The sequence below is a fragment of the Medicago sativa genome, chromosome 1, assembly GCF_051527215.1.
Source record: "Medicago sativa cultivar Bolivia chromosome 1, Bolivia_mono, whole genome shotgun sequence".
Taxonomy (NCBI): Eukaryota; Viridiplantae; Streptophyta; class Magnoliopsida; order Fabales; family Fabaceae; genus Medicago; species Medicago sativa.
This window is the reverse complement of record NC_140749.1, coordinates 62,566,427-62,593,626: the sequence shown is the minus strand read 5'-3', so window position 1 is coordinate 62,593,626 and position 27,200 is coordinate 62,566,427. Positions and strand designations below refer to the sequence as shown.

General features: G+C 32.6%; 3 protein-coding genes, 1 long non-coding RNA gene and 1 pseudogene across 12 annotated transcripts; 2 read left to right on the top strand and 3 right to left on the bottom strand.

Moving 5' to 3' along the window:
* Nucleotides 1-581: 581 nt before the first annotated feature.
* LOC146956192 (putative histone H2B.3 pseudogene) lies at nt 582-1,197 on the bottom strand (annotated as a pseudogene). The gene has a single exon (XR_015019653.1). The product of XR_015019653.1 is annotated as a putative histone H2B.3 pseudogene (transcript).
* A 6,741-nt stretch (nt 1,198-7,938) lies between these two features.
* On the top strand, nt 7,939-8,382 carry LOC146956191 (uncharacterized). Its single transcript, XR_015019650.1, has 2 exons — nt 7,939-8,061; nt 8,283-8,382. It is a non-coding gene; the product is annotated as an uncharacterized LOC146956191 (long non-coding RNA).
* A 1,639-nt stretch (nt 8,383-10,021) lies between these two features.
* Nucleotides 10,022-13,954, top strand: LOC146956190 (uncharacterized). Its single transcript, XM_085749140.1, has 4 exons — nt 10,022-10,060; nt 10,327-10,456; nt 11,608-11,706; nt 13,502-13,954. The coding sequence occupies exons 1-4, from the start codon at nt 10,022-10,024 to the stop codon at nt 13,624-13,626; spliced, it is 393 nt and encodes a 130-aa protein (XP_085605266.1). The 3' UTR covers nt 13,627-13,954.
* Nucleotides 13,955-18,112: 4,158 nt separating this feature from the next.
* On the bottom strand, nt 18,113-21,929 carry LOC146956189 (soluble inorganic pyrophosphatase 4). Of its 8 annotated transcripts, none has more exons than XM_085727379.1 (10): nt 21,798-21,929; nt 21,471-21,504; nt 21,327-21,383; nt 20,644-20,788; nt 20,524-20,552; nt 19,659-19,724; nt 19,470-19,577; nt 18,802-18,867; nt 18,515-18,717; nt 18,113-18,394 (listed from the first exon to the last, which is right to left on the bottom strand). In XM_085727379.1, the coding sequence occupies exons 2-10, from the start codon at nt 21,498-21,500 to the stop codon at nt 18,352-18,354; spliced, it is 747 nt and encodes a 248-aa protein (XP_085583505.1). In that variant the 5' UTR covers nt 21,501-21,504; nt 21,798-21,929; the 3' UTR covers nt 18,113-18,351. The 8 variants fall into 8 exon arrangements, with proteins under 8 accessions (XP_085583505.1, XP_085583513.1, XP_085583503.1 ...); XM_085727387.1 differs by having other exon boundaries at nt 21,802-21,929; XM_085727377.1 differs by lacking the exon at nt 21,798-21,929 and adding an exon at nt 21,616-21,651.
* A 3,957-nt stretch (nt 21,930-25,886) lies between these two features.
* LOC146956188 (uncharacterized) lies at nt 25,887-26,630 on the bottom strand. The gene has a single exon (XM_085749133.1). The coding sequence runs from the start codon at nt 26,628-26,630 to the stop codon at nt 25,887-25,889; it is 744 nt and encodes a 247-aa protein (XP_085605259.1).
* Nucleotides 26,631-27,200: the final 570 nt, after the last annotated feature.

Sequence of the window (27,200 nt, the reverse complement as noted above, 5' to 3'; positions counted from 1 at the left end):
TCATCATTCATTGTCAAGGGAAAACCAGAGAAGCTGTGTGAAAACACTATTTCCATATCCATCACGGTCAGTGCATAATTTCCAAGTTCCAGTTGTTCCAGTTCCAACAGAAACTGCGTAACCAGCAACGTTTTTTTAAAGAAAAACAAAAAACACTCAAATTCAAAATTTTATTTAGGTATCAAACCGTAATATAATAATAAAGGGGGCTTTTTCATCCAAATGTCCTAAATTCGTATCCTATGTTTTTTAATCATTCGAACTTCAATATGTGAACGATTACGGATGTTCTGACGCCTAATTACCTCTGTTAATTTTAACATAGTTCTTTAATGTAAACAATGCATCGCAGTTAATCTTGAAGAATAATCGAAAAACGCAACTTATCATTGTCCATAGCCTAATTTCAGCGATCGTCAAATTTTGCAATAAAAACAGATTCGAACCAAAATTCAGAAAAGTGTCGATTTCAAATTCAGGCAATTTCAATTGTCTTCTCTAATACATTTAGAGATTCATTCAACATATCTACGTTAATCGCATAATAGAATAAAAGATAATTTCCAACGAGAATCACACAATTGAAACCAAAAGTAATAGTTTATTCATAGAAACCGCTTAAAATTAAAACTATTCAGAACCGGATCAAATCTACATCTGAATAATTCTAGATCTGAAAACATAAAAACCTAGAAACTAATTCAAGAACTCGTAAATTTGGTAACAGCCTTAGTTCCTTCAGAAACAGCATGTTTCGCCAATTCACCAGGAAGAACCAAACGCACAGCGGTTTGAATCTCCCGTGACGTAATCGTCGGTTTCTTGTTGTAACGAGCCAATCTGGAAGCTTCCTGAGCGAGTTTCTCAAAGATATCATTGATGAAACTGTTCATAATTCCCATAGCTTTTGAAGAAATACCTATATCAGGATGAACCTGTTTGAGAACCTTGAAGATGTAAATCTTATAGGTTTCAACGCTCTTCTTCACGCGCTTCTTCTTCTTATCGCCTCCTTCTTTCGAGATCTTCTTCTCGGCTCTTGGCTTTTTCTCTGCTGGTGATTTCTCCGCGGGTTTCTTCTCAGCGGGTTTTTTCTCTGCCTTGGGAGCCATGGATCTGAATCGAGAGATTTCTGGTGGAAAACGATTGAGTGTGTGAGATTGCGTGTGTTGGTGGTGAATGAATTGAGAATTGAATGCGGGATGAAGAAAAGAGAGATGGAATATATAGGGGTGAGAGATTGGTTTTGATTGGTGGATTGGGTGAGGTGCGGATCGATGACGTGGTGGGGATTTTGTTCGTTGATTGAGTTTGGTCAATGAAGGGGTGAGATTTAATGTTTTCGTTTTCTGCGCCGATTAGTTGCGGAGTTCGGTTTGGAATTTTTTTTTTTGAAGGAAAGAGTTCGGTTTGGAATTAGTAGGTGCTCTCAAATTGGGGCACGTTTGTTATTGCCATTTTTTTTTAGGGTTAAACATGTTTTTGCACCTATAAATATGTCAATTTTTTCGTTTTAATCCCTTTAAAAATTTTCTTCAGCTTTTGGTCTCTACAAAAATTTTCATCTTCATTTTTAGTCCATCTTTAAGTAAACTCATATGTAGAGTTCATATTTTTTAATAAAATTTTGCAGAAAAATTCATAATATAATGAGAATCTCTCCCAAAAAATATTAGAATTTTTAACGAAACATGAATTTAATATGAATTTTTATATTATTTACGGTTAAAAATTCATATTTAATTTGTGTTTTGTTGAAAAATTCTAATTTTTTTTTAGGAATTTTTTTTACGATATTCTACACATTTTTGCACAATTTCATTAAAAAATACAAAAATTAACTTAAAAGTAGGGACCAAAAGTAGTGATTGAAAATTTTATAAGGACTAAAAGTTGAAGGAAAATTTTAGAGGGACTAAAACAAAAAGTTGGTATATTTATAGGGACCAAAAACATATTTAACCCTTTTTTTTTATCAAGTCTTGAAAGAAAATAAATTAATCAATCTCAAACAAAAAAAAAACTGAGAGAATATTGTTGAAAGAGGGTACGTGCCCTTATCCGACTCAAATAGATTCTTAATCTGCAACCAAAAAGAAGAAGATTCTTAACCTGACGATGTACGAATTTAATAAAAATAGATTCATACAAAAAAAATATTGGATTGTCCCAAGTCCACCAAATAATAAAATTACTTTGGCATAAAGATGTTTTTATAGATCTATTTGTCATAGTTACATAGTTAGGGATGTGCATGAGTTGGGTCAGAAAATCTGGTCAAATCCACCCAAGAAAATTTAAAAAAGTGGATTGGGTTGGGTCATTGGTGAGTATGGTTTTAAAAAATGAAAAATCCATAAAAAATATCTCGATTTGAATGTTTTATATCTTGTTTTTAGTTCAATCTAATCCTTACAACATGAGGGGTCCCTAAATCCATAGACGAGCTTGTGAATATGATTAATAGATATATCAAGTCGAATTGTTTATTTTTAAACATTGGAATCATGTATCATTGAAATCATGAAAGTAGGATAATCTCACCACCATAGCATTGCAATCATGTACGATTGAAATCTTGCTTTCGAGAATTAGATACTCATGTTTGTCAAAACCAAACAATTTGTCTTAACTAGTTAATGGAGTTCAATCAATGACGAATTGTTTAGGTGAATCTAAGTTTAATTTCTAGATGGAACAAATCGTCGTCAGACTTCACTCACCTCTCGATCGAATTTCGAATTACTAGGGTCCTTTTCCACGAGAACCCAAAAGTTAACACAAAAAATAGACACTCATGTGTGTCCCCTTCTGCGATATATCGCACGCTCACACACTTTTTGTAACACCCCGTTTTCCCAACGTAAAAATTTCATAAATAAATCAGAGTTTTTCAACTTTAAACGGAATGCTACACTTCTTAAAAATTCATAAACTAAATAAATAACAATTTATTCTTCAAATCATTTAACATAAGTAATTCAAAACTTCGCAGCGGAATTAGTTCAACATCATAAAAATAGTCTTTGGCACGCAGGCCTCAACATAAAAATCTCATAAGTCTTGTTCAACATTTATTCATAAAAATCCATAAGTAATACGTAAGGAACAGAAAGTAAAGACATAATCCCATCCCGTTACGTATCAGAGCACCTAAGACACACTTGTGAGGAGTCCACTCACGACCGCAACTAATCCTGGTTACCTGCAAGTTACCCATACGAAGAGCAACATTTCCAAGCAGAGGGGTGAGATTTCTCAAACAATAATATAAAGCATATAAATCATATAAAGTACATTCAACAACTTAAACATCTTATAATTCATTAATCATATCTAACAACTTAAACTTTCTTAACTAGTGTCACTATTCTTCCTATATTAGTCATATACTTCATCTTATATTATCAATAATATCACATACATCATCACATATCATCATTAGTAAACATGTAGCATCATATCATAAATCACATAGCATCATACCATAAATCACATAGCATCTTATCATAAATCACATAGCATCTTATCATAAACAACTTCATAATCAATCATCATAAGCAACTTCGTAATCAATCATCATACACATCATAATCATTCATCATCTTAAGCATCATAATAATTCATAAAGCACTTCATTAATAGCTCATCAACTTGACATCTTAACATCTTAACATCTCGATAACTTGACATCTTAACAACTTGACCTGACAATGCATCTAGACTCGACTATGCAACTCTTAAACCATCTTTGATCATCATGAAAATGCAAATGCACGTGGTACCATTTTAGGGCATAAGCCCTCATCATCGTGGTTGAGCATAAATATACTCCTAGGGCATAAGCCCTCATCGTCGTGGTTGAGCAAAAGCTCCATCGTCGTGGTTGAGCAAAAAGCTCCATCGTCGTGGTTGAGCAAAAGCTCCATCGTCGTGGTTGAGCAAAAGCTCCAGGGCATGAGCCCTCATCTTTAAATGAGTATGCATGGACTCAACATCTTACGTCTTAGAAACTTTATGAACATCTATGACATCCTAACATCTTGATATCTTGACAACATAACATCTTAACAACTTGATGACTTCATAACGACTCGACGACTTAACAACTCTTATCATCTTAACGTCTTAACATCTTAACATCTTGACAACATATGGATCACATAAATAATTCATGTCATATCATAATATAACAATATCAAATGATAATAAACAACATCTTAAAACATCATATTCATCAATCATAAACAACTTCATATAACATCGTATTTAAACATCGACAATAATTCACTATGTATCTTTGTAAAAACATAATAAATTATCCACAACATATTTTCATGTCAAACCAAAGCTACTGGAAAGATATCACAAATATCAACAACTTTCATGTTTAGAACAAAGATCAATTCAAAACAGAAACATATGAACAAAACGCAAAAACATGAAACAGAGAATGCTGTCACCGTACAATTTTGTTAAGACCTCCCTGTAGTATTTTCATCATAACTCAAAGACCAAACATCATTTTCACGTCAAACCAAAGCCACTAGAAAGCTAAAAAAATTATCTAAAACTTTCATGTGTACGCCTAATACCAATTCTGTACCGATCAATACCAGTTTTTATTTTAAATTCGGAAAAGTTGTGCTGAAAGTCCATAAAAATTCACTGTGACCTACGTGCAGTAATTTGACCATAACTCAAGCTCTATAAGTCCTATTGACGTGAGACCAACGGCATTAGAAAGCTAACATTCATACCTACAACTTTTGTGTTTACACCTAAACCCAGTTCGGAACTTAAACTTGTCAAACTGAGACAATAAAAACGCGTTTTGCACATTGACAGCAAAATCGCAGTTCAGCTGCGATTTCGCTTTGGGGAAATCTTTTCCACTTCTTATTCGATCCAATACTCTCCAAACTTGATCCTAATCATTACTCTATGATTGCCCTATCATTAGAACACTAATTATTCATCAACTTACTGTATGCAAATTCAAAGGGTTCTCAAATCTATTAACAACCTATTACAATTATTAAACCCTAATTCTTAAACTCACCAACATCTTATCCAATTTCATGGTTTTAACCTCAAAACTACATCCAATAATCATCCTATGGGTTATCTAAGGACTGTATACAATTTTTACATCAATTCAACAAGTTTTCATCATCTAATCATCAAATCTCTCTCAAAACCCTAATTCTCAAATTCTTACAAACTTTCCCCAACTTGTTAGATGCAATCTAATGATTTAACAACTTAATATTAATGCAAGATAGTCTCACCCTCACCTTAGATTAATTCTTGAATCAGCGGCAGCGTTCTTCTTTCCTAAGGTCTTCTCCTCTTCTCTTGACTTTTCTCTCCTCTTCTCTTCTTTCTTGTTCTCCTCTTTTCCAAAAAGCGGTTTTCGGTAAACTCTTTCTAACCTAAGCTTCTCTATTTATAATACTAAACGCTCTTCCTAAATCTATTTTGGCCCAACAACTTATTCTTCTTTCTATTCTAACCCCCTTCTTATTTCTCTTACACCTCAAAACTACTCTATTCCTCATAATCTTATTTATTTCTAAATTAAATATATCTCTCCCCCACTTAATAATAATAATACACCAATAACAAATATATCTCTAACAAATAACAAATATATTTCTACACCAAATAACAAATATATCTATAACAAATAACAAATATATTTCTACACCAAATAACAATTATATTATGCTAGTAAATACCAACATATAACATAAGAAAATATCACATAAATCATGTAAATCATACCAATCATATAAATATATTCTAAAACTAATTAAAATAATTAAATAAAAAGGAGGGCGTTACACTTTTAAGACCCAAATGCCCAAAATCTAAAGAAATCAGGTGGAAATAGTGGATGGAGTTTGTATGCATTCGAGAAGGTGTGACTGCACTGCGGTCAATGACATATGGATTGTATGATCATTCATGATCGGGCGACCCATGTTTTAAGCGCAAATTTTAAAACATACAAAAAAGATTTAAACTTATAATTTAGACCGTTTGATTTTGATAGGACATTCAAAATGTGTTGAATGCATGCAATCCAACTGCACTCAATCCAAATTTGAAAAGAGTATTTTCCCATAGGTACACACTAAGCAACATCTTGAATTTTGGCTCATAAAGCAACCTAAAAGAAGACTGTTCCATGCGCCCTTGGATTGCTCAACCTTTGAAATATGTTGATCAGGAGTTACAAAAAATGGTCGAAAGTTGCCATAAATTTTATGTGATCGTGAGGTTAAACCCAATAAATCAATAAGATTTTTAGTAAGAAAATCTTGTATCTCACCCAAATCGCTTCTCACGCGCCTCCCGAAAGTCTAATTTTACCTCATCCGTATTATATAATCCAAACAAAAATTCACGTTTTGGTTTATTTAATCCAAAACATATTTATATACAAGCAACAATCATAACCTCCTCCCATTTCAACCGTTGCAACTTTTTCATTAAAAAACCAACAAAAAAACAAAGTAAAAAAATGACAAAACCTATTAAATAAAATAAAAAATATATATAAAACTACCGTTGTTTTTTTAATTTTTAACAGATCAAATGTTATATTTTGTATCAAACTTGTTATTTTACCCTGTTTTTATAATATTATATTATTATTAATAAAAAAGTTACAATTTGTAATTTGGATTAAAAAAAAACGATTCAAATTAAACTGTATTACATTAGATGGGATCATATTGATTTTTGTAAAAGTCTTCATCCAAAACCAAATCGAATTGCATGTAATATTATCTTTGGATCAAATGAATTTTTATCTCAGAATCAATCGAAACGACAATGCAAACACCCCTACTCCAAACACCATATGTATCAAAATTAAATTTTACACATTTTTTTCCATGACTTTTTCCCACAAGGTAGGGTCTGGAGCATGAACGAGGTTGTTTAAAGGAGAACGTTAAACTGTGCCTTTGGGGCATTGACTAAGCAACCAAAACAAATACTCCCTCTGTCCCATATTACTTGACCTATTTAGAATATTTGCACTATTCATGTAACATGCTTTGACTTTATTTTTCTACTAATATATAAAAACAAAAGGGTTAAATATGTTTTTTTGTCCCTATAAATATATCAACTTTTCGTTTTAGTCCCTCTAAAATTTTCCTTCAACTTTTAGTCCTTATAAAATTTTCAATCACTACTTTTGGTCCCTATTTTAAAGTTAATTTTTGTATTTTTTAATGAAATTGTGCATAAATGTGTAGAATATTGTAAAAATATTTCTAAAAAAAAAAATTAGAATTTTTAAACAAAACATAAATTTAATACGAATTTTTAACCATAAAAAATATAAAAATTCGTATTAAATTCATGTTTTGTTAAAAAATTCTAAATTTTTTTGGGAGAGATTCTTATAATATTATGAATTTTTCTGCAAAATTTTATTCAAAAATATGAATTCTACATATGATTTTACTTTAAAATAGGAACCAAAAGTAGTGTTTGAAAATTTTATAGGGACTAAAAGTTGAAGGAAAATTTTAGAGGGACTAAAATGAAAAGTTGGTATATTTATAGGGACCAAAAACATATTTAACCCAATACAAAATATAGCATATAAGATGTTAGATTCGTCTCGATTAATATTTTCAAAATATCAAATTTTCGTAATTTTTTCTACTTGATTATTAAAGAAATTTAAGTTTAAAATTGTGCATTGGCATACGTGACAGAGTCAACTAGGTCAAGTAATATGGGACGGAGGGAGTAACATTTTATAAAAAGTTATGTAATTATTACTTAATTAAAAGTCAAAACTTATATTTTAATGACAAATTTTTTATCTATAGTTTTTTTAACTATTGTTCTAAGTACACTGGTTAACAAGACCGTTCTAAGTAAAAACATCTTTGTACCAAAAAATTAAAGAAAAAGAACATCTAATCTAAAAAATAAAACAAACAAATACCAAAAACTTCAATTGAAAATGAAAAGGAAAGAACTTGGACGAGAACCTACAAATTTTTCCGATCTGCGAGTCGCCATTGGTTGGTAATAATAATTATTCTCAAACTCTTTTGCTCTCTCCGTTTCTATTTACAATTTTCTTCTTTCAATTTGTCTTTTTGCTTCGATTGTTACTCTGCGTCAGTGGCGGAACTGGGGGTGGCAAGGGGGAGCCACCGCCACCCCATCTCTAAAAAAAAAAACTTTCATTTCCTCTTCCCCTTTCTCTTTCATCTGATGCGCGTTCCTCTTTTTTCTTCTCCCAGCCAAAGCAAAACCACCGAACAACATCCACCACCACACCACTGCCGGCGAGCCGCGACCACTCTTCTCCTTCTCCATCCATCACCGCCGCATCCTCCTTAATCTTCTGTATTGATTCTTTAGTTTAGAGAGCTATCTCCATCCATCTCTCTCCACAAACCCACCCTAAATTGAATGTAATTTCCTTCAATTCTGATTCTGATTTGATGATTACATGTTCTTTAGTAACGTGAAATTGAATGTAATATTCTGGTAATGATTTGTAATTGTGTATGTGTCTTTAATGATTTAGTAATGTGAAATTGATTTTTTTTAGTTTTCGATTGCTACTGATTACTACAGAACTCTGAATGTTTTAGTAAGACATGAATGTTCTGCTTATTATTATGGTTTAGAACATGAACTCTGATTGCTACTGAACTGTTACTTGTGTTTAAATAATTGTCTTGAGTGTGAGAGACTCAGTTTTAAGAATTCCAATTGAAAGCCTCGGTTTTAAATAATTGTCTTAAACAATAGTAGAATATGAAAGCCTGATAACTAGTCCAATTGTTTAAGAAAAGTTAACTTACTTCCTTTGCCAATTTTAATCATGTATGGCAATGACTTTGAGAGGAGGACGTAATCAATAATCCTAAATAGTAGAGGTGAAAAAGATGGAAAATGTAAGCTTATTTGATTCAAAAAAATGTAAGCATATCTTCAACTTCTAGCATGCCTAGATGAGCTAATCTTCCTCTATTTTTGATAGTGTCTGGTTTTTCTGTATATGACTAGCATGTTCTAGCAACTTGTCATGAAAAGTAGCAACATTCATGGCATTTTCCATCAGAAAGATCTATCAAACCTGGCTCAACTTTTGAATTCAGCCATCATCGTCTTCTGTTTATGAAAATCAAGTGAAATTGGTTCATTTTGAAATCATTTATGTTATTTCAATGAAATTGAAACCGGCTATTGTTATGAAATTTGAATGTTATTAGAATTGATGTAACATTGAAACCATGTATTGTTAGTTGATTTTGAAATTATGTTGATTTTGAAACTGTTTCAACAGGAAAAGTTAAGATGAAAAGTCGGGATGCGTAAAGCATCACTTTGAATATTATGATCGGTTTTTAGTATTATTTTGTTGAAATTTTTTATGAACGACACCTAAATGGGTCGTATTGTATATTATATGATTTATATATTTTAGTTTATTTTTATAGCGGCCACCCCAAAATTTTAGGTCTGGCTCCGCCACTGCTTTGCGTGTTGGTTCATTTTGCATCCAAGTTTGTGTAAATAATCCCTTGCTCTTACATGCTAAATGCATAGTTTGAGTGGTACTATGAGCATATTTGAATTGACTTATTTGAGCTTTTGTTATAGAAACAACTCATCCACAAGCACTTATATGATACGTGTTTTGCTATAAGCCCTTAGTTAAACCCTTTATCCAAACAGAGCATATACCTCTTTGATTATTGATATCTATAGGGATTGCCCACTTGCTACTAATAACTATGGCATCTGCTCATTTGATTTGAATTTGTTGTTATACCTTAAGCTTCACTGATGGTTTCTTTTGGCATCTCCAAAAGAAATTGCCTTGGGTGAGATACTCTTATCAAGTTGTGGTAGGATGTTATTATAGTGTAAAACTTTCCTAGTTTGAGGCCTACTCTTGGAGAAGATTTTGATGATTCATTGCATTACGTCCAACGTGCTTGGTTTTTGTTGCTTTGTATTTCCATGTATGGGTGTGTTTTGTTTGCTACTGTTGGATGAAAGCAATGTATTGAGTTTCTGGGTTGTTTTTTTCGTCCTGTTGCCAGTCTTCTTCTATATTTCAGTTTATATGCAAATTTGATTCATTTATATATGACGAGTTAATAACAGAACCTTGCGGTTGATATGCAACGTGGATGTTAGTTGAGGGAATGATTAATTTATGTACTACTGGGACAGAACTCAATTTTTATTTGACATTATTTTTTATTTATTTCCTTCAGCACTTGCTAATGTATCTTTATTGTGTAGGTAAACTTCAAGTAGTATTAGTTTCTATTCCACCTCCGTTGTTGCTGCACTATACCGGAACAGTATCAGCTTGGTTTTGGTTTACAGAAACTTCCTCTACACTTTCTTGAAATTACTGCAACGCTTTCAGATTCAAAGGCTCTCATCAATGGTATATTGGCTAACTATTCTAGTCCTGATTTTCTATTTTCACTTCTGATTTGTAGTTATTGCTTTATCTTTAGTCAAAAATAACAAGCAATTAGATTCCCCTATTGTCATGAGAATCAAAGTTTTCAATTCTAATTCTTAATCTCTTTTCTGTTTCTGACTATATGTATTGCCATGTATTGTATGGTTTCTACCTTTAATTCGCACTCATGTGTTTCTTCCGATTCATTTTCACTTCAATGTAATGTCTTCATTCTATGGATATAAGAATTATGAATGATGCACTATTGCTCTTGTTCAATCTTTAATCGTGTTGTTTATGTTCTTAATTTAGGAATAGTTGTGACCCTTAATTAATAGGTCTAATTTTATCGTACCATCTGTTGTGTCCCATCCCAACTTTTCTGGTTGTTGCCAACTTTGTGATTTTAGCAATGAAACTATGCATTGTCCATCTTTGTTGTTTGATGATAGAAAGTTGTTATACTTATACTCGCCAGTGAACATAGTAAATTAAGATCAACTAGGCCACAAATTTCATATCTTTGTAAAAGAAAAATATAACAATCTTCACTGCGTCGGTGTTCATAGTTCAAAAACAAGTTCAGCATCAAAAACAGTTTGATTCATATAGGTAGGGTAGGTCAGTTCATAATGTTGGAATGTAGCTTGGTTCACATTGGTGCAGTTTGGTTGAAACTTGTTCGGCTTGAAAATACGAAACAGAAAACCCAAAAACCTGATTCCGTTTGGTTTTGCTGAACTGAAAAACAGTCTGGTGTTCAATTTTCTTTCTGAACAGAACTGCGCCCATGCTTATCCAGATGCAAGTGTTCTAAAAATTAAGAATGGCCAAATCATGTTACCATGTGATGGTGTCAGCCATCAGGTTAATGTGGCTTTTGCATTCTTTTATTCACTCATTATTTCACATGCTCGTGAATGATGAAATTTAAAAGTAAATTAGTGATAGGTTGTAATTGGATCAGAAGTTCCATCCTCAATTATAATTTTAAGCTATCTACTGTTCTGATCCAATTAGTCTTGTGGATTTTACAATTATGTATTCAAGTTTTGTTTTAATTGTCTAAATCGAGCTTTGTTGACTTTGTTCAAATCTTATTCAATATTCACTTTTGCAATTTCGTCCAGTTGAAAACGAAGTTTCTCGATTGGTACTTGAAGATTGGGATAGCGTCAGCTTTGGTTGGGGCTTCTATGGAATTTTTCATGGTCAAAACAGGCTTCTGTGTGAGAAACTTCCTTTCTCATTCTTTAAACACTCTTTGCCACCTTTGCATTTTCTTGTGTTTTCCATTTCATGTTCTCATTGATACTGACTTTAAAAATAGGCTTTGTTTGGGAGTTTGGAGAGGGGCCTTTGGGGGATGGGAAGTATAGGGGATATAAACCCTCCAAAGGTAACCAAAAAAAATATAAACCCTCCAAAACCCCCCAAAACCATCATCCAATAGAATTTTTTGTTCCCCCAAATGTGGGGTTTTTATATTATGAAGAAAAATGAACCCCTCAAGCCCTCCCCTCTCAATGTCCTCTATTTCTTCCACTTGCTCCTTCCTTTTTTCCAAAGCCCTCCCCTCCCCTCCAAACTTCCAAACAAAGCCTAAGTAAAATATATTACTACCATTACAACTAGATACACAACTTATTAAGTAGAGAATTTGAGTTTTGTCTAGTATGTCTTTCAATGGGAAGGGGTTTTTGGGAAGTATCATGGGCCCCGTCATATAGTGTGTTAGTCTTTAGTCATCTAAACACTCTCCCATGATATATAGTGGGGACTGTGTTAGGTTACTTTGAACAGCAACAAGCAGAAAGGGAATTATTCGTCCCTGAATTTATTGATAACAAAAAGAAAAGATTACACAAAGGAGCTATCCTCCACTCACACTAGAAACAGGAGAATCTATTTATAGATTGCCCATGCTCCATAGTTTAGGATTGAGTGAATCCTCCAACTTAACACATTGACAAGTCCATCCACTTGCATTACGGTTCCGTCAACTCCTCCATTTCCTCTTATGCATTCTCCTCATCATTTAATTTCTCATCCTCGGCCAATATGACTACCCTTAAATTCTTCCCTGGACAATGATGGCCGGACTATAAGCCAAGCCACAACAGACACATCTTCCTCTCTTCGTTTCAGATGCTCCAGGTAAGGGAGATAGCGGGTACTCATGTTTCTTGAACCAGAATTTGTTGCATCTCCTGGTTTAGCCCCTGAACTTTGCACATTTGCTCTGTTGCCATTCATCCCAAAACGACCTCCATTTGAAATTGGTGTGCTGTTGTATGTCCCGGATGCAGCAACATGTAACACAATACCTCCTCCTTGATTGACTATAAAAGAAAAGACCAACAGAAATAACAAAAGAGACAACAACCTAACTACTCTAACTGACCCCTAACTACCTCCTCTCAAACTATACGACCAGAGGCCTATTTATTATTCCTAAACTTCTTTCTGTAATAAGCTCGTAAGACCCTTCCTTTCAGTAGTTACAGCAATATCTTGACTAACAGACTTTGTATTCCCATGTTGGTTAAAAAGTTTATTATTGGAAATATTATAGTTTTCCATTGGAAAATAAATAACTTTCACATTTTGGTGGTTTTATTCCCAAGGGAAGGGTTGGAAAAATATATTCCCATGAGGTGGGTATAAATTTCATTCGCAAAATTTCTTTTTATAATTTTTATAACTGCCTCTACACTCCACACATGCTAATTTTTAGCCAAATAATTTTTTCTTTTTTAATATATCGAGGAATCCCCTTCATTATATTCTTGAAAAAGTTATTTTTGAATGAATTTACATCAATTTAAACAAAGTCCCCTGTGTCTTTTACATAATTTATTTTGGTCAAATTACCCAATTAAGTCGATATTTTGCATATGTAGACAATATTTATTTTCAATAGTTGCTTTGTCAAGGAGTTTGCTTGCTCTCTTGAATTTTGTCATCATCAAAGGATTTAAGTTTGCAAAGTATGAATTTGTTTCACTTTTTTGCGTTGTGCAGATGACAAAGTAACTGTTTTGGAGTCAGAAAAGCGCGCCATGGAGAATTCCCCAGAAGCTCAAGCAATTAGAGAAGCTCTCAACCCTTGGAGACATGTTGATACAAAAGAAACGAACAAGCCCTGACGCGAGTATGAACCATTTTATTAAAATCCATGAATGATTCGTCAAGAATTTTACTGAGAATACGCTGGAAGTCGATTGCATATGGACTGCTTTTCTGTTTACTTATGATTCATGTCATGGATTGATAGCGCCCTTCCATTGCAGCATCTTGTTAACCAGCCTGCAATTCATGGGCAACTGTGCCATGTATCACACACACACAACCTTCAATTTAGTTTTGCTACTATATGGCTTTGAATCTTGGGGAAATTTAATTATTTTGTTAGTATGATACAAGGTGAATGTCGCAATATTCCCAATAAATAAAACAGTTCTAAAATTGTTGTCACCTGGCATTTATCTCTGCTATGCAAGTTTCCAACAGTATTCTAACATAGCCACTCTTCTATAATTTCATTTGGCTTTTAATCTCGTAGTCAGTGGTTGTCATCTTCATCACCATTCACCATATATTTTATAATCTTCATGACCATAGCGGTTTTTGTATATTCCAGCTGAAACATGGTTTACAGATCAGATACTTGGCAATAGCAACTGGTTGGATAAAGAGTAGAAAAGAGGGCAAATCCTTACCATTTATTACTGCACCAGTAATAAAGGGGTGTTTCTCTCCAGATTTGAGTTAGGATCCCAAATGCTGACAAAAGAAATAATGTTACTTTTTCTTTTGGGGTATGTTTAGATGGGAGTAAACAGGCAATTACCCCATGAAATTGTAAGTTTCGTCAATTACCCCCTGAAATTAACAAAATGTCAATTACCTCCCTGAAATTGCACAACGTTAATCAATTTACCCCCTCCGTCAAATTTTTCTGTTAGTCAACATGATGTTTTGCAAATACCTCATGAAGTTTTGCACTTATGTGCAAAATGCCCCCCGAACTTGAAAATTTATATATTTTTTCTTATCCATTTATATATTTTTTCTTATCCTTAACTCAAAAGATATTAAAAACAAACAATTAACAGTTAACTTTAATACTTTACATTGCTCTTTCATTCTTAAAGAGGTCTGTTATTTTATTTTGTTTCTGTTATGCCATTTGATTGTTCAATTCTCCATAACTTATGACTTATTTAAATAGAGACACGCCAATTCACAACAAAGTAAGCTAGAGACACGCATTCCTCATGAATAATTAATTATAGCAGTTTCTTAAGATAAGTTTGAATAAAATTATTCTATCTTAAAAATTGAACTAAACATGCATTTTGCTAAAGTTATATGAAGTTATTAATTCTGCATTATTTTTAGAGGATATATTATTATTGTAACCTTAAATATTAAAGATAACCGTTAATTGTTTGTCTTTAATATATTTTGAGTCAAGGATAAGAAAAAAAACATATAGATTTTTAAGTTTAGGGGGCATTTTGCACATAAGTGCAAAACTTCAAAGGGTATTTGCAAAACTTCATGTTGACTAACAGAAAAATTTGACGGAGGGGGTAAATTGATTAACGTTGTGCAATTTCAGGGGTGTAATTGACGTTTTGTTAATTTCAGGGGAGTAATTGACGAAACTTACAATTTCAGGGGGTAATTGCTTATTTACTCGTTTAGATGGAGGGTTTACAAAAATAAGAAAATTTGTTAAGTGAACTTTCTATTTTTTAGGCCAAAGGGAGCGATATAATTCCTAGAAACATCTATACTAGTAGGGTACAACTTAATCTAGACATTAATAAAACAATCTACAAACATGTAACAACTTTAAGCTTCAACACTTCACCACTTGAGAAAAACTTTTTCCTTTCGTGGATTACATTGAAAAAATGTTTTTTTTTAAGCCACAATATATTTTATTTTTACTATCATGTTTGAAGTTTGGCACAAAATGTATTTCTATTGAAGTTTATTTTTACATTTCAAAAAATCAAACATTTTAGTCATTTTCACATGACTAAGACTCTATTAATCGAGTGGCCATGTAGTCTCATTACACTTTAATACTTCCTCCGTTTCAAAATGAGTGTCGTTTTAGATGTTTACACACATATTAAGAAATGCAATGATTAAGAGAAAGAGAATGGTTATTTTACCAAATTATCCTTATTAACTATTGGTTAGTTTTAAAAGTAATACTTTGGAAGTGTGTGCAGAGTATTAATTGAAGGGTATAATTGAAAAGAAAAATTTATTATTGCATTGGAAACTGAAAGCGACACTCATTTTGAAACAAATTTTTTTGGCTAAAGCGACACTCATTTTGAAACGGAGGGAGTATTAAAAATATTTGTCGTATGACACTTCAATCACTTTTATTCACCATCGTTGGCACTTGGCAGTGGCACCCTTTACAAATTTCGCCATCAGAGACCGTCCAACACAGCCATCACTACTTGGCAAAAACATTAATCTCAGTTGTCATTGTCACCATTGCTCAATACCCTTTTTGGTGCAAAGAGTGATTTGTTAGGGAAAGTCTAGGATATTTTATTCAATTGGTTCTAATGGGTTTTCGTTGTGTTAGAGGATATTTTATAGATATCGGTTTAGAGTGTATCGGCACCTATGAAGTCCGGATGCTTCAAACACAGAGACGTTTTTGTGTCGGATATTCGGACACCGATACTTTACGGATACGTACCCATAAAGTGCTCAATACCCTTTTTGGTGCAAAGAGTGATTTGTTAGGGAAAGTCTAGGATATTTTATTCAATTGGTTCTAATGGGTTTTCGTTGTGTTAGAGGATATTTTATAGATATCGGTTTAGAGTGTATCGGCACCTATGAAGTCCGGATGCTTCAAACACAGAGACGTTTTTGTGTCGGATATTCGGACACCGATACTTTACGGATACGTACCCATAAAGTATAGGATTTTTTTAAATTTAAAAAAAAAATTATCGATTACATATAGATACTTCACAAATACACCATAATACTTATAATACATTTCCTATATATATCCTAAAAAAGATAGGTAAAAAATGTGATAATGTTAAAAGTATTAAGTGCAAATGTATATGATTCAATTTAAGATGTGAATCAATTGAATTGGCAACAAATGTATCCTCTAAATATGATATTGTATGGCTTTAAATTTTTGAAATTATGTCCATTCAAAACAAACAAAAAGATTTGTATTGTGCATTTATATCTGGTATCAGGAGTAGCAGGTTGAAAAGAAAGCGAGATTAAAAGTTAACGCAATTTCTTGGCCTTGCATAATGTAGAAAAAAGGTTTCAATATTTTTTTCAATAATAACAGATTATAATCAATCATGCTCTCCTCAAACAGAAGAAGTTCTTTTTTTTTTGTCAAATAAGATATTTCATTCATTCAATTAGCTAAAGAGCGAACATTACGCCATGTGTAGAACACTACCCACTATCAGGGTAAAGTACAAAATTAATGCATAATCAAACAGATAAAAAAATTAAGCACCGAATCTGCTCCTGACTTGTACATCTACAAGATCACGGCTAACTTCACAAGCTAAGAATGATCATGGTAAAACACATACAAACAACGACCATCAAAGGCACAATTAAATCAACTAATCAAGAAGAAACTAGAGCAAAAACTAAACACCTTAGAGTCAAATCTAATGAACTAATTATATGGACCACACATTGCAAAAATAAAAATTGCTAATAGTAAACTATTTATTACACTATTATTTAATAGTATTATGTACAACACATCATAACGATTTGAGTTGTTTTTATCATTCCACATTTTCTTTAATACCGATCCCGTCCGGATATACCATTTTGAACAGTTTTTCCCCATTTTCGAATGGGTGAATTCTGACAAAACTGCACTTCTTGCTGGTTTGGAATGCCGATGGGATTGGTTTTTAAGCAAAGGTGGGCAAATAAAAGCCTCTAATGATTTATTAGTGAGTATACGAAGACAAAGTTGGCTCAGGTCCTAATGGAAATGTATACTCACTTTGCATTAGTAATTTAATGTAAGTTCGCTGGTTATTTATAAATGGTTAATTTGACAAGAAAACGTTTCCTATGAGCAGTCATTTTCACTAGTATAAGTATAGACTTCCTCAAAGTAGAGACAATCTTCTGATTTAACCAGTACCATATCAAATATGACAAATCTATCAACTTCTGTTCTTTTAAGTGGATATATAGCACTTTGTGGTCCTTCAGTTAATTGAGGTAAACATCTCATCACATACTCTATTTTGTTGTTGTTATTACATAAATAGTTTGTGGTTATGATGTGAGTTTAATCCGTTTTGAATGTGAGTTTCACATTTATGTGCTTTCTCCAACTCAACACTTAAAGCACATTCCTTCCATTTGGTATCTAAAGTTGGGCAAGGCGAACGTGTACACAACTACCACTAATACAACATCTTATATTGATTATAAAATAGGTAAATTTTACAATTTTAAATTGTTTTAGATGTGAACCCCACTAATTAATGACATCATTGTTCTGACAATTCATCAAGTACTATGTTTGGATGAGAGGAAAGAATCGAGTGGCATTTTACAGGATAAATGAAGCAAGAATGATATTAAACAGATTTGTATATTAATAAACGAATATATCATTGAACAATCCAAAATTTAACAAAGTTAAGCACAAATATGTGTAGAATATGCATGTGTTGTCAGCTGGGAGACAAATGTACATGCTATATAGGATAGGATTACGGTACAAATCATTTTTTTCGTCGTAATCATAGTTATAAAATTGCAGTCTTCAAAACATATCTTCAAGACCAAACAAAATCCCATATGCATCAATACTACCGCCTCAAACTCTCCACAACGTAGTCTGCATACAAGGTCCTTCACAACAATAAAAATAAAAAAATAAGATTATAAACTGAGTATGAAAACTGAAATCCTGGAAATTATGTTTTAACAGAGTATATGAAATAAGAAATTTAACCCATCATTGTTACTTACATGGAATGCTCAATAGCTTCAAAGGCAGATGAGGAAGGAAGGAAGTCGTTAACTGCAACTTCCTTGTTCTCATTCTTCTTGTAATCTTCAAAAAAGCGACGGATTTCAGCTAAACGATGTGGAGGGAGCTCCTTGATATCATTGTAATGCCTATACTCAGGATCATCAGCACAGACAGCAATGATCTTGTCATCTTTCTCACCCTGAATTTCATAAGAATTAGTGATTGATCGATAATGATCAAAAGAGAAGTTATTGCCATCTAGGAAAGGGAATGTTTCAGATACCTGATCAATCATAGGCATGAGACCAATAGCTTTGGCACGAAGAAAGCAGCCAGGAAGAACTGGCTCCTGTTGTAGCACAAAAAAGAATTAGTATTGCAAAGTAGTAAAGATGCATATAATAGACTAATACTAGATGAAGTCAGCTTATTAGTTCATGCTCTTTTTGAACTGATACCATGTATTATTGTGAAATTGTATTGCAGTAGCCATATTCAAAATTTACTCACAATTGCACATTTTGATCACCTTGAGTCGGCTAAAAAAAAAAAATTCAATGCATAGCTCAGAAGTAAAGATAAGGCTCAATATGTCAAGGATTTTTTAAAAAAAATTATGAAGATTACTTTATAAGATACTAGAATCATCAAAATATATTAATTTAAATGTTGAGAACCACCAACTTCTTGCATTTGAAATCACAGCTGGCCAGAAGTTGAGTATTATTATACACTTTTTGAAACATATTGACAGAGTTCAGAAAATTTCAATACATACATGTTTCCTTTTGGAATTCAAAGAATACGGCAAACCACATAACTAATAACAGAATCCAAATTTGAGAACAGAATTGCACAAATATGTTGTGCACATTTGATCTTCTCATGCAATTATCACACAACAAAAAGTTAATTTGCAAGGAGAAGTGAACAATATTTAAACAAAAGTACCTGCATAATAACCAAGACATCAATGGGGTCACCATCCTCACAAATAGTGCGGGGGATAAACCCATAGTTGTGAGGATACACAACTGATGAGTAAAGGACCCGGTCAACCTACACATAAAAGCATGCTTAGGAACAGCAAATGGCAACAAGTACAACAATGGAAAAACAGAGCTAAGCAACCATAATCACCTTAATAAGTCCAGTTTTCTTGTCAAGTTCATATTTCACCTTGTTTCCTTTCCCAATTTCAACCACCTAAAATTCATCAATATTTCAAAAATGAAGTAATCAAGTCAGATCCCTCAATGAAGATCACAACATAAACATCATAACATACCACCTTAAGAATGTACAAGTTCAAAAGAGGAACCGTCCAAGTTGTGATTGGAAACAATCGCATTGAAATTTTGAAAAAGCTGAGATTTTTTTTTTGAAAAACAAATAAATAATAAAGACATACTGCCCAACATGCTTAACGCTTAACCCTATAGCGCACAAGCATTACTACAAATTAAGTCTGATTTGTGTTCAGGTAGTCAACATTCAACACGCATCCATTCAACAGGTCAGCAATATAACAGGAGCCATTTCTTATAATAAAACTGCTTAACTAGATAAAGCAAGGATGAAAACAGAATCAGAACAATACAATATGTTCAATGTTTGTCAGTAGCTAAAAACTACGTGAATCATCAACTAAGGGCCTGTTTACTTTTGGTGTTTCTTGTTTTCATTTCCATAGAAAAAATAATCATCATAAAAGATATTTTGGACGTTTCTGAAGATACATTTTAAAAATATATTGAATATTTTTGAAAACTCTGTAAAGCGTCAAAACATTGTTTTCAAAAATGCATTTTCTCTAGTTAGCTTCCATGTTCTCTCTATCACAATTAAAAAAGAAAATCCATTACGAAATTTCATTCCAGCATACAAAGTAAAAAATGTAGATGAAAATTGAAAACATTGTTATAAAGTAAATAGTCTCCTGAGTAATTCTATTACTCTAAGAAACATATACAACTAATTGTAAGTTAGTGTCCAGCATGCTTACACAATTGAAGATCCTGGGAGCTTCAGGACCTACATTGTTCAAAAAACACTATTATTAGAATACCAAATACATTATGCTCTAATGATCAATATATCACCGTTTTTCAACAACATTGCTTACCTATCTCAAGATCATGCCATGGGTGTGCAGCAACAGACCTCCTAGTCAATGATGAAAGGATCCTCTCATTAAGAGGTGGTGGTGAGGTGTAATTCGCGGTGGGAATCTTGTTTGGGGTCTCAATTGGTGGAGCCATTTCTTCAGCCTGGAAAAAAATAAACAATCATAATATAATCCGATCCTTCTTCAAAAAATCATTATAATCAGATCCATCATTATCATGTTTGGACATAATTTTAATGATATTTTGGAAAAGAAAAACATACTCAAATGCATGGACACAAACACGAACGCTAACATATATCCATCATTATCATGTTTGGACATAATTTTAATGATATTTTGGAAAAGAAAAACATACTCAAATGCATGGACACAAACACGAACGCTAGCATATGCTAACACGTCAACAATAATAATAATTTGAGAAAATGACACATAACTACAGCACATACTTTCAATCAGAAATGTCAGTGCTGCAGAGAGAAAAAAATACTGTCATCTAAAAATATCTTACTAGTAAATAGATCAAACCATTTTTTAAGATTAAACTAATTAAAATTGAAATAATCTAATCTAACATTTATTAGGAAAAAAAAAAACCTGGTGCTGCTTTTTACCCTTAATCTCACAAAACAAAATGATCACCAAATGAATTAACAAGATTGCAAAATACAACTTACAAAATTAACATTCATCACGATTTCAGAAACTGCAATTGGTGGTACCTCAGAAACACCCTTTCAAAAGCAAAGAAAACACGTTTCTTAAAATCAAAACACGAACAAAGTTGAATAAGAAAATTGTAAAAATGAGTTGAAACCAACCACAGTGATAGTTTCCGATTCAGAAGCCATTAGCCTGAACATTAACAGTTACAATTAAAAAAATATAAATAACATCAGAAAAAATCATAGATCTGAACAAAAAATCATAACGTCAAACAACAAAAAAACTATTCAGTAACTCAACAATAGCATGGAGTTTGCAAAACGGCACTTGAACAAAACGATGAAATAATCAACTATAATGAAATTTTCTCAAGTATTGGAAAATAATAATAAAAAATGAAGTTGCGTGTGGTTACGGAGCATTGAGACGGAAAGAAAACACTGAAATGAAACGGTGGCGTAAAAGAGAAAAGGGAAACGCACCGACAGTTGAGAATGAAGAGAAGGATGAAGAGGAAGCACAGATCTCGAGGGAGAGAGAATACGGAAGTAAGGAAAACGTGAAGAAGGAATGAAATGAAATGAAATGGAATGGTTGCTTTGCTTGTTGAGTATGCAATGGAAAGGAAAGAGGATGCTTAAGTAGAGGTGGAAATGGGAAAATGTGAGTGAGGTGTAAGCGACGCGTTCTATTCCCGCTTCCACTTTTCTGTTTAAGGAAAATTTATTTATTTAGTATTTAATTTAATTGGAATATATCCTATATCCTATGGAATCAAACCAATTTTCTTACCTTCCATTCACATAGTATTGAGTAGTATTCTACGCTATCAACATTTTTCTATTTCTCAAAAATATATTTTTTTGAATTATTGAAAAAAAAAATATTCATATTTTATCTATTTTTGTAAAACCTATGTTTTTTTGGTACACGTAAAACCTATGTTTTATTACTGGGTCTTGTTAACTTGTACCCTAAGGGCACAAGATAAGAAACTAAATGTAAAAACTTAATCTTGGAAATTGTGCATTCATAACATTAAAAACTTCAAAACTTATATTTTCAATGCAATATTTATTTTTAAATTCTATTTTAAGATCCTTATCTTGTGCCCTAAGGGCACAAGTGGACACAAGTTAACATTTTCCTTTATTATTAGTCAAAATTTACTTACATTCAGCCTAACTTCAATTACAAAAACGATTTCGTATAAGAAACAAAGAGTTTTTTTTTTTTGAGAGAGAAGAAAGAAACAAAGAGTTAACACATAAGAAAATGCATTAGATTAGCGAAATTTTGAATTTAATTTATATATAATTGTTTATACTATTAATAAATTATAATTATCTGATTATTTAATTTTTTTAATTTAATCATATGAGTGATTGTGGTGTAAAATCTTTTACACTAAAAATGTATCAAATTAATCTCATCAAATAAGTTTTTTTAAACATACTTAATGTTAAGAATGATATATATTCATAAAAATTGACATAATAAGAAGAAGAAGAAAAAAAAAACTAATATATAGAAAATGTAATTTGCATCTTTATCAATGTGAGACGATAGAGATCAAAACTTTGGTGTCTAGTCTTTTGAGGGAATTTATTGCCTAACTTTGGAGTAGATGCTCAATCTAGAAATTAATGTAGTACCAGAATGGATAAAGGTAATTACTAATTAACACGAGCAAAGAGAAAATAGCACTACCATAATTATTCTTACTCAGCATGAATCAGCAGCATTATCCGCATATTCCGGTAATATGGAATAAAAGTGTGTGTTGAGGCTGAGCTGTAGCTGATTGGGTGTAACGTGGACCCACAGAGAGTTGACGGAGATGGCGTTCCTAATGGGTCGTGCGGTGCAATTTGAACCCCTCAACAAACGGTGTGTTAAGTTTGCACCGGATGCTACAGTTATTTTTTGTGCCAAATCACCAAACGGATATTCCTCGACAGAGGTGCGGATCTGATGCTTGTGACTACCATTCTCAGTTTCGATTTTATGGATAACTAATCTTGTTGCTGCCACAACATCCCGTAGGAAAAAAAAAAAAATCCTACTATTCTTTCTATGATTAGATGATTATAATTGATTGATGGTGTTTTGTTAAATCTTTATAAATTTTCATAATCATTTGTTGTTTGGTGCCTTGAGGTTGGCATCCGTGACTTCTCGGAGCACATTTGTCATTTCGTAATGCTTATGGTTGTGTTCGATACTTTGAGGTTGACACCTTAAGGACTAGTCATCGTATCATAGGACGACAAACCATAGGAGTCTGAGACCCCATCCCATCCTTACAAGAGCTTGTGCCGATTGAGCAGAACATTAGGCACATGAAGGTGCCCACACAACCGATTAGAGGAGACATTGATCCCACATACTACGACGAATCATTCAATACATTATTGATTTTAAGCAAAATTGTCGATAAAATGTTAAATTATTGGTATCATTAAAAAATATAAGAATTTATATTTATTTGCTATATTATTTATTGATCTCGTTGGGAAATATAAATATAGTTTGTTACAGTATCAAAGTGCAAAATATCTATAAGTTTAATCAAAATCAAATAATTTTAATTTTTTTGAAAGATTAAAATAATTTTAATTAAAAATTCATAACAACGAATGTACATAATTTATAAACATCAATATAATAGAAAGATTGGACAAACGGACACAAAATGTCTATTTGAATGTCAATTACATGTAATAAATTTACCAAATGACCAAATGGACCACTGTGCTGACCATGAGGCGAGATTTAACGTATCTTTGGTTGAGCGTTTCAAATACCCAAACAAGATCAATCACTAAGAATCATTTTTAAATTCATGTATCCAAATTAAATCAATTTACACTCAGCTCACTTTTAACCAAAATCAATACTATCAAATTCAATTATACTAAAATCAATTTTAATCGCCAGCTGAACCAAATACACATAACCATGGTGTTGGCTGCACTTTATGTCAGCTCCACTACACTGTTATGGATGAATCGGATTAAGTGACGTAGAAGTAATCAACTTTTATTTTTTGAGTCACGAAGTAAGAATCAACTTTTTTTTAGGCACAAAGTAAGTAATCAAATAGTATAAGTGTAATACAAAAAAGAAAACAAAATAAGGGTGAAAAAAAAAGGTGTATTAATTTTTTTTGGTGAACGTGTATTAATTTTTCTATTAAATAAAAATTAGCAATTTTTATAAATGATATATAGATGCTGGCATTTCATTGTCACTCCCTGCAACTAGTTCCTAATTCCTAACTAATTTCCATTTGTTGCATCCCAGTAACACCGTTTCAATTCTGATTCAGCAAATCATTTATAATTTTTTATCAACATACGTTATCAATTTTCCTTTGCCAGTCTTAAAATATAAAAATAAAAAGGGAAAACGTGTTTGGAAGCCTGGAATACACTGATCGATTTTAGACCATGACAAGTTCTTATATTAAAAAAATAATCAACAAACAAATTAACAGACCAAGTCGATTACATGGCTTTTCAAGGTCGTCCTTCTTATAACTTAGTAAATTCCATAGTTGTATTACTCACATTTGTCATCGATCTTTCTTTTTGTCATATACTGTAGTCATTTTTTTTTAGTATTTTACTTTCTACTATACACAAAAAGATTGAACGTGTCTTATGAATATGAATGAGTAATCATTAATCAATTAGTATATACAATTAGTTATGACTTGTGAGAAAAAGTAACATTAGCAATGTCATGAAGGAGGCAAGTTGATTGTGTCGTGGATCCTACCCACATATAGCACCATATGGAAAATACTTCCATGACATTGTTTGGGTGTCATTGGTGTCATTGGTGCAATCCTGGCCGTTGATGTGTGTTGATGGGTGTGGGGATGTGTGTATGATGTGTGTGTATGTGGTGGAGATGGCATCAATGGCACACAACTATGACACCAAAGTGGAGCCCGCACCATATTGGGTATCGTATCGCTATTCGCTGCCATCCTAAAATCATGGAAAGGTACTTAAGACGTGTAAAATGTAAAATTCATGAATACTTAATTTTCATTTTTCAGTTGGCGAGTATTATCATGATAATCATTTTTTAACAGAAAATTTTAAAACGAGGTATGATTATACAAATCAAAATATCTCTTCAACTAACATGTACGAAAAACATGTACTATACTCTTAGCTTTGTCAAAAATTAACTTAAATGGGTTATTTTAGTGGGAGTTTAAAAGAATCAAAATAATTAAGAAATTAAAAGAACCTACCTCGCAAGTTTCTAAGAGTTGAATGGATCCTCTAAAAAAAATTGGCATTAGTGGCATATGCACATGCTATTAAATGGGGCAATTGCCTCTATAAAAATTTGTTGAGTAGACTTAATAATGTTTTTTAATTAGGAAGACTCTTTTTTTTTAAGAGACTAAAATGAAATATATTACCACCACATAGGCATTCCCAGCACAAGATGAGCCAAGGAAGAGAACCTAAAAGTTAATACAATGTATATACAATAATTACAAAACAAGAGCCTTCACCACAAAGCACCTCAAGAACAACTAACAAAAATTAGTCTATAGTAAACGGACTAAGCCACCAACCATGATAGTTAAAAGGAAGAGATGGAAACTTCACCTTCAACCACTTGAAAGTTAGTAACTTAATCCTGTCTACCACCTGCATAATTGGGCTATCTAATGAGTTAAAAATACTGTTGTTCTTTTCCTTCCAAATTTCCCAAACAGTCGCATACCAAATAACCTGAAGAATAGATTGCCTCGACTTATTGGCACCGCAAAGGTGTTGAAATTGAGTAAAATGCCCTGTTACATCAAAAGGCATCGCCGAGACAACCCCAAGCCACCGAAGAATATGGTTCCAAACCGAACTAAAATGAATACAATGAAAGAATAAATGGGTGGATGTTTCAAACAATCCACATCCGCCAGCACAATATTGATCATCAATGTCTAAAACCTGTCGCCTATGTAAATTATTTTTTGTAGGAAGACGATCACGTAACAAACGCCACACAAACAGCACAACCTTTAACGGAACATCCTTATGCCAAACAGAAGGGATTGCCTCCGCATTAACAACTGTATCCTGAGCAATAATAGAGTTATAAGCACTCCGAACTGTATAGACTAAAGAAGAGTCCTCCTTCCATTTCCATCTATCCTCCAAATGAACCTGTAAAGAAACATTCTGAAGTAAAAGAGTGAGTTCTTCCACCGACTCTTCCTCCCACGCAAAAAACCGACGCCTCCACCTCCACGCATCACCCTCAACTCCCCATCCTAGAACTCTCATCGACGCCACTAACTCCCCTTTTCGTAACGACATATCATACAACCTATTAAATCTATCCCGTAACGACACCTCACCTATCCAAATATTAATTTTATCGTAAAGGCTTGCTCACAATACAAATACCAATTACTTCACAGGCAGGCAGCCCACCCTCGCAAAAGTTCAATTCTTTCTTAGATCATCTCAATAAAAAATATAAAAACTACAACCTTTACCCATTTAAAAGAGAAAAAAAAAATCTATAAAAACATATTACAATTACCTTTAATATCATGGAAAACTTCCCCTCAATATCATTTGTATGATGCAATTTTACCCATTTAAATTTCATTTTTCTATTGTATTATCTCGTGTGTTCCATTTCACCCAACTAATCATCCGAATTGGAGGTCTTTTTTAGTTGGAACTCGCTCAACTAATAAGCCACGTATTTGCTCAACCAATCGCTCATGTATTTGCTCTTTTAATTAAGTTTAATTTTTTTGACAGAAATGATTGGTTAAGTTTAATTATTCTTTTAACACTTTATTTTTTATTTGTTAATTACTTTTTTTTTTGGAAAGATTATTT